This window comes from Acomys minous (genome assembly GCF_964271855.1).
Source record: "Acomys minous genome assembly, chromosome: 18".
In the NCBI taxonomy this organism is placed as follows: domain Eukaryota; kingdom Metazoa; phylum Chordata; class Mammalia; order Rodentia; family Muridae; genus Acomys; species Acomys minous.
The window spans coordinates 58162944-58178414 of NC_140501.1; the positions used below are offsets into that span (position 1 = coordinate 58162944).

General features: G+C 46.9%; 1 protein-coding gene across 2 annotated transcripts in view; it reads left to right on the plus strand.

Annotated features, from left to right (window-relative positions):
* The window catches only part of TNFRSF19 (TNF receptor superfamily member 19), an 84357-nt gene that overhangs the window by 64679 nt on the left and 4207 nt on the right, over window positions 1-15471 (plus strand). For both annotated transcript variants that reach the window (XM_084767580.1, XM_084767581.1), the window contains exons 6-9: window positions 8646-8810; window positions 9773-9898; window positions 11668-11770; window positions 12553-12949. In XM_084767580.1, coding sequence (XP_084623706.1) covers window positions 8646-8810; window positions 9773-9898; window positions 11668-11770; window positions 12553-12949 — 791 coding nt within the window. The remainder of the gene's footprint in view (window positions 1-8645; window positions 8811-9772; window positions 9899-11667; window positions 11771-12552; window positions 12950-15471) is intronic.

Consider the following 15471-nt stretch of genomic DNA (forward strand, 5'->3'; position numbering starts at 1 on the left):
TCATGTTATCAGTGTCAGGAGCCCAGAGTCGTTGGCCATGCTGGCTCTCTGCAGCTCTTCCACTGATCTGGGCCTGTGGCTCTCACCGTCTCTGCTTCACAGCCTGCTGCCTTCCACCATCCCAGCTCTTCGGTTTTCTACTTCAGATGTCTCTCTGGGGCTGAAGAGCACTGCTGGCCACTGTTGTCACTGCCGGGATTGAATCCCAGAGTTTTCTCTGCCCTTTGTGAAATTAGCTCTTTCACTCTAACGGCAAATATAAGCAAATTAAAGGCCACATCCCACTTGGAATTGTCCTGGGGCCAGGGTCACAACACCTGGTGTGGTGATTTGAGTAAGAATGCCCCCTCACAGGCATATATATATATTTGAATGCTTAGTCACCAGGGGGTGGAACTGTTTGAAAGGATTAGAAGGGTTGGAGGGTGTGGCCTTGTTGGAGGATGTCTGTCACTGGGGCTAATCTGAGGTTTTAAGGGCCCATGCCAGGCCCAGTCTCTCTCTCCCTTCCTCCCTCCCTCCCTCTCTCTCTCTCTCTCTCTCTCTCTCTCTCTCTCTCTCTCTCTGCCTCTCTGCTGCTACCCTCCCCACCACGATGATCATGAACTAAGCTCTAAAACTGTAAGCAAGCCCCCAATTAAAGTCTTCAGTCATGGTGTCTCTTCACGGCCACAGAATGATGACTAAGACACCAGGACACAGTCATTTACAGAAGAGAAGCTTCCAGACTGAGAATCTATAATCTTCGTCCAATTCATAACTACCACGCGCGTTCGTAAGGTGCCGGTGAGATGCTTTGGCTTATGTCTGTTGGAGCTTGGAAAATTCCTTTTGTTTTCTCCAGAACAAATGCTCGTCCTAATTAACAAGCAGGGCTTTGCGTTTTCACCAAGTCCACCCCCACCCCGACCCAGAGCCCTACAGACAATCCATCTCAGCTGGGGTTTACACATTGGCTGGTAGCCAGGTGCTATGAGAACAGTTTTAAGATGAGTTTGCAGGGAGGGTTTGCTCCATCCAAGCGCCTCATTTTGCTGTTTCTATACTAATCCATCTAGAAAGTCACTGATGGTGCTTTTATGCATTCGGTCTAATTAAAACAGCTGCTCTCTGTAATTAAAATATGGACATCCTTTCTTTAACCCTTTACTTCCCAGCTGTGTCTTGACAGTTCTAGTTAGTTCAGTATCCACTATCCAGCTTTTTTCTCTCTGGGCTTTAGCAAAGAAGCTTTTCTTACCATAGCCCCTGGCTGTAAGAAAACCAGTGACACGCCCCAATGCGTGCAGTCTGGAGGCTTGGACCTTCCACTGGAGAACCTAGAAGACAGAAAAGTGATGAGGGGACCATCTTTGGGCATCTGTCATGGTATCCCTTAAGATGTCTTTTAACAGAGAGTAGCGTTGATTGCCAATAACTATGTACAGCTATTTTATTTTTTTTTGTCAAATACAAATAAAAGGAAGAGGCAGAAAGGTGTCTCAGTGGGTAAGACGCATGCTACCAAGCCTGACGACTTGAGTTTGATTCCCAGAACCCACATAGTTGAGGGAAAAAAACCAGTTTCCACAGCTGTTCTCTGATCTCGTGTGTGCATGACACGTGTACATCCTCCAAAAAAACTAAAAAAATACAAATAAAAATAAAATAAAAACTAACTGTTAAAAAATAGAAACTTAAATACCCGCCATCCTATAACATTGCAGTTGAGAGGGCCCAGCAGTGTCTTTGAAGTATATGATGAATTCCATTTGTTCCTGACTCTGCCTGTGACCTTAACCTACACTGTTTTTGCCTTTACACGTGGTGCAGCACAGACACGCAAGCGGAAAATGCAGATACAAAGCTGTACTTGGTAGTAGTGTCCCGCTCAAAATGAAATCCTGAAGAATCACTCTCTGGCTTGACCGTTAAGACAAAGGCCGCTTGGAGCCATCAGGGTTCTGCCTGAGGGTCATGGTTCTGTCCCTGGCTTCTGAGGCATGAAAGAGATCTGGTACCCAGAGAAACCGTGAAGGGCAAGCGGGCCCTGGGGTTTCGTGTTTGCAAACACGTCACTGCATTCCTCGGGCCCCAGAGATGCTCTGGTGTGACGTCTCTACTTTTGATGTGCACTGGCTTCAAAGGCAAAGCTAAGTAACAGCACTGGGAGCGGACCAGAAACAGCCCTGAGAGTGTTTGGCAGCAGTGGTCTGACGGGGTGGGATCGGCTTCCCCTCTACGCACAAAGCTGTCTGTCTTAGGTTCATGCGTTAGAAGCTTGGCTGGCCAGTGCTCTCCAGTCTAAACTGGGAAATCAGCAAACAAATAAACAAACAAAACACAGGCAGGCAGACAGACAGACAGAATGACTTCTTAGGAAAACACACAAATTCTTCTATAACCCTTCTGCTGTCGTTCACTGGAAAAATTATGCTTTTCTGGCCTAACTAGCTTTATGATACAGGTGGTAACTATTTATTAAACATTTCCACATACGTTTTGTGACATAAGTTTCCAAATCCCATTTTTGTTCCTGGTGTTCACATGCACCTCGCCATCAGTATCTTCCCTCGGCAGGGTTGTGATCACACTTGATGTCAGCATCTTCCCTCGGCAGGGTTGCGATCACACCTGATGTCAGCATCTTCCCTCGGCAGGGTTGCGATCACACCTGATGTCAGCATCTTCCCTCTGCGGGGTTGCGATCACACCTGATGTCACTGAGTTACCTGGGCATGCGAAGCAAAAGCAAGCCTCTCGGTCCCCGAATCCTGGGTGTCTTCCTGTGTGCTTTGTGCTTTTCAGTGTTTTTAATGTTATTTTATAGTCTTCATTGTACAAATACCGGAGCGGTCAGGGCTCTGCTTCAGGTCCCTGGTGTCTAAAGTGTTAAAGGGGCTGGCGAGGAGAGCAGCGTGTTTGTGAGTGTCTCAGTGCTTTCATCTTTCTGATGACTTTATAAACAGAATTGTTTTCTTTTTCTTTTCCTTTTTTTATTTCTTTCCTTCTGCTTGCTTGTTTGTTTTGTTTTGTTTTTAAGCAGGAACATACTATTTAAAACAGACCGGTCTTGAGAGTACAGACCTCTACGTGCCCCTGTGTCCCAAGTGCTGGGATTAGAGGCGAGCACTCCTCCCCCCCCCCCCCCACACACACACTTGGCCTCTGTTTTCTTTTTGGATCCAGTGCTAACACTATGTAAAAGATAACTGACTTTGCATCTTTATTTGTATCTTGCAAATCTGTTCTCTTGTTCTTTCCAGTCCTCTTCAGTCATGCTGATGGTTTTTCTATGCGTATGATCGTGTCATTTGGAAACAGATGGTTTTAGTTCTTCCTTGCAGTTTGGATGCTAGTTAGTCAGTTAGTCAGTTAGTCAGTTAGTCAGTTAGTTAGTTAGTTAGTTAGTTGGTTAGTTTTATTTTTCTTGACTGATTCCTCTGGCCAGGACTCCAAATGCTATGCTGGAGAGAAATGGTAAAAGTAGACACCCTTGGCCGCTTAATTTCAAAAGAACTCATCTTCCCTCCTCAATGTGCCATGTCAGCTGTGCGGTGTCTCGGGTGGGTCCTTCCTAGCATCTCGAGGGTCTCCTGCTGCTGCTTAGTTTGTATGAGGAAAAGATGCTAGATTTGGTCAAGTGGTATTTTCGGCTTTACAGAGATTATTGTGCAGTCCTTTTTCCCCCCCCCTTCATGTTTCTCTTACATTGATTGAATCACTGAATAACTGATTAATTAGTCAGTTGGCTAATTGATGTCTGTAATTAATCTTTGCCTTGATGGAACAAAATCTTAGTTATCTAGTCTGTGGGTCTACAGTAGTTCATAGTGCTCTTGTAAAAACTTCTTTTTTTTTTTTTTTTAGCTTCTTTTCTTTTTTCCTTGGCCAATCTAAAAGTTTGTTGATTTTGAAGATTTTTTTTTAACCACTGGTTTTGTTGTTGTTGCTTGATAGTGATTTCTTTTTTTAAAAAACTACTCTCTTTTATTTCTCTGGACTCTAGTTTTTAATTTTAAATTTTTATTTATAAAGTTTTAGAATGGAAGATTAGATTATGAATTTTAAATCTTTTTTTCTTTTTTAAACTTAGTCATTTATTGCTATAACTACTATAACTTTTGCCATATCATACATTGCATTTCCATTCATCTCAAATTATTTTCTAATTTCCTTGACATTTCTTTTATGACTTGTTGGTTCTTTAGAAAAAATATGTTGTTAACATACCAAATATTTGTGAATTTTCTCAATTTCTTTCTTCTGTCATCTAATTTTATTTCACTGTGTTTGGAAGATGTTTTGCATGATTTCAGGCATTTCAGGCTTGTTGAGACTCCTTTTGTCTAACACTTACTTGGCACTGTTGACTCCAATATTGTCAAGGACTTCCCATTCTCCTTACAGTAGAATCCAAATTCCTCCCAGAACCTAGTGCCTTCCCACACGAGCAGACTCTACCCAGCGGCTTTAACAATCCCTGTTCTCATCCTTTTTTTTAGGAAATATTTTTGACTAACTTATTCATATAAGCTTAATTATTATAATTTCAGTAATGGATGTTTTGAGAGAAGGTGGAACAAATTACAATGTACATTTATGAGAAGTTTTAAACTATATTGAAAAAGCTTGTACCTGAGTGCTCAGAGCAGCATTACTCAAAATAGTTAGCTGCAAGGATTAAAGACAGAGACCACCAGACATATTTGGATAAACCAAATATGGTACATCAGTTCAATAAAATATTTTTCGGCCATTAAAAAGAAGTGAATCCTAAAGCATCAACTCTCGGAATGGTCCTTGAAAATATTGTTAAATAACAGAGCTACAATGTTGTGTAGTTCCATTTATGTGGACATACAAGGAGTAGTTGATTCCGTAGCAGCAGAAAGCAGCTTAATGCTTAATGCTGGGTGAGGAAGTGGTTGCTTAGGGCGTTGGGACTTAGGGAGCTGTTAGTAGTGACCATGTTCTGGAATTAGCCGTGCTCACCACACAACATGGTGAACACACTCGGTGTCTCTGCTGCAGAATTTGTGCATATGCTGTTGCAATGAGAAAACTAAGGCTAATGAGCTGGCTCCGTGGGAAAAGGGGCCAAGCCTGGAGACAGGAGCTCCGCCATTCTCTCCCTGGAGCCCACGCGGGAGGAGAGGACTGACCCATAAGCTGTCTTCTGACCTCTGTGCGCATGCCCTGGCACGCATGTTCAGACACACACACACAAGAGACAGTAAGTAAAGGTGAAGAAATTTAAATCAATGAAAATCAATCTTTACACAGCTTTAACTAAAACAGAATTACGTCACGTCCCTTTTCCCTTTTCCTCCTTCCACAAAGACCAATTTCTAAAACACAGATGTGGCTACAGATGGAAAAACAAACATAGGAATCTTATTTTGAAATAAGATTTCTATTCGTTATTTAAAAATAGCGATCATAGTCCGGACTGAAGAAAGTGTGAATGGCCAAGGCTTATGGTCCGCCGTCGTCAGAATGCTGCGCATGAGGTGGATGGAAAACCAGCTCTTTCGCTCACTGGCGAACTGTGGCACATCTGGTTTTCATATGCTGAACGTTATCATGCATTTTTTTCAAGTTTAGATGAACAAGATAAAGCCTTTGCTCTGGAGCTGTGCTCTTGCCTCTAAAACCGCAAGGGCTCTTTGCTGGCAGCCTTTGTTATTGCTAAAGAACAAGGCAAGAAGTAGAAGAAGTTCACCATCGGGGTTTAATTGCGCTGAACCCTTTACTTGGTTTGGATTTTGGTTGTTGGTAACGGTGGAAAGTCACAAAAAGCGAGGGGATGCATCGTAGCTTACTCGAAACAAATCTCCAGGTGAAACAGATAAGATGCTCTGTTGAGAGATGTTGTAAGATGTCTCAGTGGTACTGACATCCCAGAACCATGAATGGAGCTGCCTATGGCCATCGGCACAGAGGAGTTCTGACTGATGCTTCCGACTGTGCGCAGGTCCCAGACGGCTTGTCGCACAGTGCAAACCCAGATTAGAACCTTCACACCCTGACTCTGGAGAACAGACGAGGTATTAGGGAGGTCCTAAAATGGCAGCCCAGTCACGAAACATGGCTAGATCAGCTGTCACTTGTTCTTCCCCACTGTCGCAGCAGTGGGAATCTACCTGGGCAGTGTCTGCTTTGAAAGCAGCATTTTAGGACCAATACTAGAAGCTTTGTGTTGGTTCTCACTGTAGTAAAATTCAGTAGCATCTTTGTTCCTAGGGATAAAGTGGGTGAACTTAAGAAGCCCTATTTGCGTTTGATTTTAGGTCAAACCATAATGCATGTTCACTGATTCACTAGAATTTACCTGCCCAAACAAAACTTGAGCCACTAATACCTCACACTATAGTTTCCAAATGCGTTTTATTCTAAGTGATTACAAAGAACTTAACAGGATGTAAGAACACATTAGCATGAGTTGGGCCCAGGTAGATGTACCAGCAGCTAAAATGCCGTCAAGCTTGAGGCTCAGAGTCCAGATGCCCCGAACCATGTAAATGCCAGGTGGACATGACAACCCACCTGTACTTCCATACTGGAAAGGATGAGGCAGGGGAATCCCTGGAATAAGCTGGCTAGCCGACTAGCCGTCTGGATGAGCTCTGGGCTCAACCGAAAGACCTTGTCTCAGTGGACAACATGGAGAGCGATCCAGGATGACTCTGCCGGGACTTACATGTATGCACATGTGTGCATGCCACGCACACACGCAGGCACATGTATGTGAGTACATACACACAGATGCGTACAAAACCCATGCATGCACACCACATACACATGAAAAAGGAAGAAACAGCCTTAAGCTTAAGCACCTGGGAAAGTTAGGATTAAATACCTACCCGACAACTTAATGGCTATTTACATGAAAAAAAGTATGTAAATACATATGGAGTCCTTAAGTATAAACCCCATACTGTAAAGTATTATGCCAACACTTAGAATTTGAGAGGCTGAGGCTGGCCCCGGGGTGCTGAACAGGTGCTGCTACTTGTAATGGTCTTGATGCCGCCTTGGGTACTGCTGTTTAGACAGTGAATGTGGGCTCTTGTTAGCAGCTCTTTAGCTGATCTTGTCTTTTCTTCCCCTCCTCTGACCTAGTGTGGGAGGTTAGAGATAAGCAGCCATTACTATGCCTCCTTTCAATAAGATGGTGTGGATGCTTATTGGGTCCCTGAATAATTTTCTTGGCACCAGACTAGCTTTGGCTGGATGGCAGGCATGACTTCCGGGCGCCTGTTGTACATCAGCTGTCATTTTCTGTGTGTTATTAGTGAGGATGCAGTTTGGCATTCCCCTGGGATGGAGTTGTCGTGACAAGGGGAGATTGATCTTCTGTTGGGTGGGCGTTCCTTCTGAGGATGGGGTCATGATCTGCAGGGTTCGCATACCGACCAAGCCTTGCAGTCCTTTGCTCGCTCTCTCCCTAGTCACAGCAAGGCCGCACACAGCAGTGGCTGTAAACGAAGCTGCTCTTTGCTCAAGCTGTTTGTACCTGCGCTGCCATCAGCCATGTAGCCAAAAGCGGGGACAGAAGGTGCTCAGTAAGGAGCCGCATCCCATTGCTGATGAGACCTCGTGCAATCGATGCTTTGGGATACTTAGGGGCTGGGGCTGTCGTCGTCGTTATTGTTGTTTTCTGAAAACACTCCTTTGCTCCTCTGTTCATCAAGAAGCAACTGTGTGCCAGAATCCCTTGGAGCCGTTACAAATAAAGAGTAAACAAGCTTAACAACAAATTCCATTGCCCTGTGTAAGGGACGTCATTAGCTGGGGGAAAGGACAACCTGCTGTAATGAAAAGACTGGAAAAACAAAAAACAAAAAACAAAAACAAACAAAACTATTTCTGCCAAAGTAGACATCAGTTCTGTGACAGCCCAGCCAGTTGGGCCTGGAGAGCTTCCTCCTGGGTGTATCCATCATGGCGCAGAAGGCATGGCCGTGGGACCAGCTCCCAGCAGCGGCAACACGAGGCTGCTTGTTCACATCTCAGTTACTCGGGAAGAGAAAGGCCTTTGATGATGATGCTCAGCCAGCTTTCTCCTTGGCCGTTTGTAAACCCCAGAGCATGGGACGTATCGCCCACAGTCAGGATGGGTCTTCCCCGGTCCTTGTGGCAAATGCTCCCACAGGCAAACCCAGGGTCGTAACTCACTCATGCCCTAGGTGTTTCTTCATTCAGCCAAGGTGACAGCTCAGATTAGCCATCCAATGAGAGAAATGGATTTACTTTGAGGAGAGGAGTGTTGGCAGTCAGGCATCTCTGCGGCCAACTATAGGGGACTTGACGATGGGACAACAGGCTGCAGCTGGCCACAGAGATGCCTGACTGCTAACAAGGTGGGTGTGGCTGAAATGAGGCCCTTGTGTGGCCGTGTTGAGCCCCATTGTGCCTTATACCGATGGAGAGAGCTAGTGACCATGGGCCATTTGAACCTGGTACGTCCAGCTTGCAACCCACAGGCTGGGCACAGCCAAGAACTAGCTATAAATGTGGTCCAAAAACATAAACTTGCTTAGTAATCAGATTACACGGTTCTGAAACGTGTGAGCGCGGAGGGTGACAGTAAGGTGTCACAATGAAGCATTCCGTGTCCAGGCTCGCAGAGAGCGTGCTGACCTGTTCCTTGTCACTTTCAGGTACCAGCAAGGTGAACCTTGTGAAGATCTCGGCCACAGCCTCCAGCCCTCGGGACACGGCCCTGGCCGCCGTCATCTGCAGCGCTCTGGCCACCGTGCTGCTAGCTCTGCTCATCCTGTGTGTCATCTACTGCAAGAGGCAGTTCATGGAGAAGAAACCCAGCTGTAAGCCTCCCCTCCCTCTGTCACACTGTGAAGTGAGCTTGTTAGCATTGTCACCCAAGAGCTCTCGGGAGAACTGGCTAAGGCAAGCATCACCAGTGACTTAGGATACAAGGCGCAGGAGAACAGGCCTCCTCAGGGATTTCAGGGCCTCGTAGGGATGCTGACAAGGCTGTGATGCCCAAGGCTACGAGGCAAAAAGTAAAAATTGTCTATACCTTATGTTCTGGACAAATTATTTTAAACTGTGTGTGCCTCCATATAAGAACACAGTCCCTCAGCTTGCTGCCATTCTGCTTAAATTTTCAATGTCACAATGATCTGACCATATGCAGGAAATTCCGCAGATACTGTTCTGAAACAGGCTGGGCCGTAGCTCAGTGGTAGAGCACTTGCCTAACATGCGCAAGGCTCTGGGGTTTAATTCTCAGCACACACAAAGATGCGGGAGGGGCTGGGGGAGAAGCTGGAGAGATGGCTCAGTGGTTAAGAGCACTGACTGCTCTTCTAGAGAAAGATTCCATTCCCAGCACCCACACGGCAGCTTACGAGTGTCTATAAATCCATCCCCAGGGGATCTGATGCCCTCTTCTGACCTTCCGGGTCACAAGGCATTCATGTGGTGCACACATATACATGCAGGCAAAATACCCTTACACATAAAACAATATTTTTTTTTTTTGTTAAGTGGGTATGGGTGTGTAATGACATAGGCCTTGTATTGATTGATTTTTCCCACTGTATGCTAGCCTAAGTTTCATGGTCCAGGTTAAGCTATTTTAGACCAAGCACTAACGTTTGGAAGACTGCGCATATAGGGTGTCTCCAGTTTACAGCGACTGTCTTGGGGGAAGCCGAAGGAGTGTATGGGGTAATGATGTTGACTCTTCAAATACACAAGTGCGAGAGTGGCGCCGGGCTTCTTACGGAAAAGCGTTGACTGGGTAATCTCTCCTCTCCCCTAGGGTCTCTGCGGTCACAGGACATTCAGTACAATGGCTCTGAGCTGTCATGTTTTGACCAGCCTCGGCTCCGCCACTGCGCCCACAGAGCATGTTGTCAGTGTCACCGGGACTCAGCCCAGACCTATGGTGAGTTAAGCTATGAAAGGCCCGGAGGAACCAGGAGTGCAGAACGGCGCTGCAAAGCAGGGCCTTGCCAAGCCCAGTCACAGGCTGATTTTCCAGTCATAGCTGATCCATCCCAATGAACACCCCACCCCGCCCCATCCCTACCCCACCCCACCTCATCCCTGCCTCCCTTTGGTTTGGGTGCTCCAGGTCTCTTCAGTGTTAAGAAAATAGGACTCTCCACAGAACTTGGGACTTTTTTTTTTTTTTTTTTAGCAGCTGTTTAGGCAACTGCAGCCTTTCTCATTTAGAGGGCATGAGTCAGGGTTGCTATTGCTATGACAAAAAATACCAGGACCAAGAGCAGCTTAGGAGGAAAGGGTTTATTGTGCTTAAATCATCACAGTCCATCAAGGGAAGCCAAGGCAGAAACTCAAATAGAGCAAGAGCCTGGAGGCAGGAGCCGATGCAGAGGCCATGGAAGGGTGCTGCTTATTGGCTTGCTCCCCATAGCTTGCTCAGTCTGCTTTCTTATAGGACCCAGCACCAGCAGCCCAGGGCTGGCATCACCCACAATGGGCTGAGCCCTCCCCCCTTCAATCACTAATTAAGAAAATGCCCTACTGGCTTGCATACAGCCCCATCTTATGGGGACATTTTGTCCACTGAAGCTCTCTCCTCTCAGAGGACTCGGTCTTGTGTCAAGGTGACAGAAAAGTAACCAGCACACCTTGGTTACCTGGCCAATTCAAACCAAACACCAACATGTCTGGTTTCAGTGACGTCTTTGGGGGAGAGGGAGGTCCATGTCAGGGTCCAGCCATGCCTACCTCTTGGCCTAGAAATAGCCAGTAAGGAGACTTGACACAGGTGGAGATGTGCCTCTGACCCAGGCAGGCAAAGGTGACAGCACTTTCTCTGCCCCTGACTCATCAACATCAACATAAGGTTTCTACTTTCTGTTCTAGTCCAGGCCTCAGCAGGTGACCTGCACGTAAACCCCACATGACTAACAGTACCTGGTGGCAGGCTGGCCCCATAGCCGTCTCTGTTGCCCTGAGTTTCTGGTTCATCTGGGTGTCCTGCCTATGACAGTACAAAGTCAAGTTACTGATATTCCAGGTTGGTTAGGCTGGCCTCTTGGAATCCCCCAGTGTCTCTTCATCATAATGTCGCAGAATGGACCATCTCAGTGCTGTATGTCACACATGGACTGAGACTGTCTCACCTATGTCCCCTCCTTCCTGACTGGTCTCCTTGCACAGCCCAGGCTGGCCTAAGCCCTCCATGCTCCTCCTGCAGTCTTGATACCATGAGTGGTTGTGTGTCTATGACACCATGTACAGTTGTGTGTCCATGACACTATGTGCAGTTGTGTGTCCATGACACCATGTACAGTTGTGTGTCCATGACACCATGTACAGTTGTGTGTCCATGACACCATGTGCAGTTGTGTGTCTGTGACACCATGTGCAGTCATGTGTCCATGACGCCACATGCAGTCATGTGTCTGTGACGCCATGTGCAATTGTGTGTCCATGACACCACGTGCAGTTGTGTGTCTATGATACCATGTGCAGTTGTGTGCCCATGACGCCATGTGCGGTTGTGTGTCCATGACGTCATGTGCAGTTGTGTGTCTATAGTTCATATTTTGGTTCCTCCTTCCGCTAAATAGTCACCTAAAGGGAACCAGCTACCTTTCCAGGGGAGCAAAGCTTTAGCTGGTATGAACACGGGAGTTCAGGAGGAAAGAAAGGCCCTGCCTCACGGTTTTCTACCCCTCTCAGGACCCGTTCACCTCATTCCGTCCGTGTGCTGTGAGGAGGCCCGCAGCTCTGCCCGCGCTGCGCTTGGCTGTGGGCTGCATTCCATGGCTACCCCTCAGGAGAGGTAACTGCCCTTCAGTCCACACTGTCACATTTCCATTTGCACGTGTGTATCCTCCTCACTTAGCAGCTTTGTACTGAGCTGCAGAGATCTGCTTCTTAGCAAAGACCTCTGGGAACCCCAGAGGAGAGAGAGAGAGAGGGAGGCTCCTCTGCAGGGACCGGAGGGGCCCCGAGGTGGCTGGTAACAGGTCCTGCCGTCCAGCTCTCCTCTCGCACTCATTTCTGTGCTATGTTCATGACATTTCTCTATTTCTGTAAGATTTTAAAGTATATGTGCCGCTTCTGTGTGTAAGGACGTAGACACGGGTACAGAGGTCCTCAGAGGCCAATAGCATAAGATCCCCCTGGAGCTGGAATTGCTGGTGGCTGTGGTTCCCCAGTTGTGGGTGCTGGCAGCCGAGCTCGGGTCCTCAAGAGCGGTGTGCATGTGCACTTAACTGCTGAGCCGCCTCTCCAGCCTCTGTTCCTGATGTTTCTGCTATCTCAAAGCAATGCCTCACTTGCCACAAACTGCTAGCATACTGTTGGAGAACAGCAATCAAGAAAACAGTCAGTATTAGGCATTGGCTGTGCTTATATTGAGTAGAAATAGGTGTACAAATCACTGTTAAGGCCAATGGAGTAGCTCCAGTTGCCACACTGAGACAAACATGTTAGTTAGCGCTGGATTCTCAGTACGTTGGTATTGCAGCCACAGACTGAGGGTCACAGCTGGAGTGCTGTTCTGTAGCAGAGCTTTCTGTCACTGTGCAATACTTACAAACCTTCTGGATGTGTGTTCAGAAACGGAGCTTCGGTAGGGGACGCAATGCCAGCTTTCTTCGGCTCCGTTTCCCGGTCCATCTGTGGTGAGTTTTCCGACGCCTGGCCTCTGATGCAGAATCCCATGGGCGCCGACAGCTCCTTCTGTGACTCTTACCCTGAACTCGTTGGAGAAGACGTCGATTCCCTCAATCCAGGAAACGAAAGCTCAGCATCTCTGGATTCCAGTGGCGGTCAGGGGCTGACTGGGACTGCTGCTCCAGAGTCTTCTGGAAATTTCTCAGAAACTACTGACTCACCTAGATGTAGTGATGCAGTCTGGGATCCGCCCCTAGTTCAGAGTGCTCAAAGGACTCCAAGCCAAGGAGGCTGGGAAGGCAGTGACACCTTGACCCTAGCCACGCCCACATCCTTCCAGGTAAGACAGTGATGTGTTTCAGTGTGAGCTTGGCCCTGGCCAGTGCTTAATTGGGGGATCCAAACTCTGATCCTGCTCTGAAATCTGGGGGAGTAGATGACGGCTAGAAGTGTTTTATTATTTCTCATACATAAAACAGAAGACTATTTTAGATAAGTTTCAAATTTTGTTTGTTTGTTTGTTTGTTTTTTGGTGCACCATTCCTGGAGGTACTGCAATACCAGGTCGATGCGTGGAGTGGACGGAGCAAGCTCCTATTCCAACTCCTACTTACAAAAATCCATTTAATATATTGTCCTCAGATAGAGGACGTATCAGATATTAAACTGATAAGAACAGATACTATGCTTGGCAGGGACACTCTTCCTTGTCTCTTCTTAAATCTAACTGCACAGTGAGGAAGTCTTCCTGACGAGGAGAGGTAGCTACATGAGACCCTATCTCAAGAAAACATGGTTGCAAGCAAGCATACCTTAGTGCCTAATATGAAATGGTGATTTAGGATTTCTGTTGCTGTGACGAACGGAGACATCTCCAGAACACCCCTGCACTTATGGCCCAGAGAACAGTGCAGAGGAGAGGCAGGAAGAGTCTAAGCCCGTGAGGCTTCAACCCTACACAGAGAACTACAGGCAGCTGAGGAAAGCTGGGCGCGGCAGAGGTGGCTTTCCTTAGGGCACAGCACACCAGTTGGTTGTCCAGTGCCAAACCATCGGCCCAGAAAACATTCATACAAGTAACATTATGTGGACTCAACAGGTTGTATTTAGGAATATACATGTATATACAAATACATATGTGCATGTAATTACAATGAAAAAAAGCGAGGCCATGATTTTGAAGGCGGTACAGAGGGGTGCATGGGTGGTTTTAGAGGCAGGAAATGGAAGGGAGAGATGGGGGGCGAGGAAGAAGGAGAAGAGAAAGCCACACCCACCGTCATGAAAATCAGCTTGGGGGAGGAAAGAATTTATTTTATCTTACAGCTCTCAGGTCCCCAACCCATTGCTGAGGGAAGAAGTCCAGGCAGGAACCTAGAGGCAGGAGCTGATGCAGGGGCCATAGGGGAGTGCTGTTTCCTGGCTCACACTCCTGGCTCGCTCAGCGTGCCTTCTTAGAGAACCCAGGACCACCAGCCCAGGGATGGCGGCATACCCCACACTTCTCTGGGCCCTCTCACGTCATTAACTAAGAAAATGCCCAGCATGCTTACTCACACACAGCCCAGTCTCAAGGGTGTGGGGCTCACAGTTGAGGTTCCATCTTCCCAAATGACTCCAGCTTGTGTTAAGTGGACACCAAACTAGCCCGCAGAAATGGAAGTAAGGAAAGACAGCGCAGATAACCAGCCTCAGCTGTATATAGATAACCTTCCAACTCAAATCATTATAAGAAGGGTGCAATTCTATATAAAGTGAATCCAGAAAGAAAATGTGACTTTCAGATTGCACAGCAAAACTTAATAGTGAAATCGGATACACACTGCTTTACAATCTGTAGGTGCTTTAGCTGTTTTAAATTCAGAAAAAGAATTACAACAGTGTAACCCAGTTCCCCATCTCCTTCCCCCAGTGGAAACAGAATAACATTTTAAGAAACTCTCTTCTAGATTCTGGGTTGTTTGTTGTTGTTGTTATTGTTTTGTCTTTGTTTTTTATGACAGGGTCTCTCTGTGTAGCCTTGGCTGTCCTGGACTCCCTTGTAGACCAGGCTGGCCTTGAACTCACAGCGATCCGCCTGCCTCTGCCTCCCGAGTGCTGGGATTACAGGCCACCTCACCCTGCTCCCTTCTAGATTCTGAAAAGCACTCTGTCTTCAGGAACACTTACTGCGTCTGTGAGACTGAAGCCTCTACACAGGCAGTCCCGTGATGGGCTTGCGGCAGCCAAGTGTTTAACTCAACTAATTTTGCTGTTTCTGACTAGTGCGTTCTAAAAAGCAATTCACATTTCCTTCAAACAGGACCATTTTTCAAGGTAGACAATGCACCCTCATGAAGAGTTTGATACCACCAAACGAGGTAGTGCACACCTCTAATTCATCACTCGGGAGGATCGCCCAAGACCAGCCTAGGGTACATAGTGAGTTAGATGCTACAGAGCAAGACTCTTTTTTTTTTTTAATCCAATAAAATCAGACTGAGAGGAATTTGATTTCAGCAGCTACTATTAGAAAACAAACCCTGGAGCATCTAGATCATTCTGCCCGTTCCTTAAGGTCATTACACATTGACTTGGCTCCATAGCGAGGGCTCGTTTGGAATTCAGGAAGGAACTGGGAAGCAGCCCCAGCCCTACGGCACTGTAGTCTTTACCTGAGCTGAGGCTGTGACTCCCAAAGCATGGGAATTTGTTTCCCAAATTGGTATTTTTACACACTACGTTCTTGTGGGTGCTTTAAGACCACCCAGCATCTGATGGTGATGCTCCCAATTCAGGATGAGTACATAGGTGTGAGAGCCACCTTTAGTCACCATGAGCCCCTGTAAATCCCATACCCCCAACTGCTGCATCTGTGCAGAA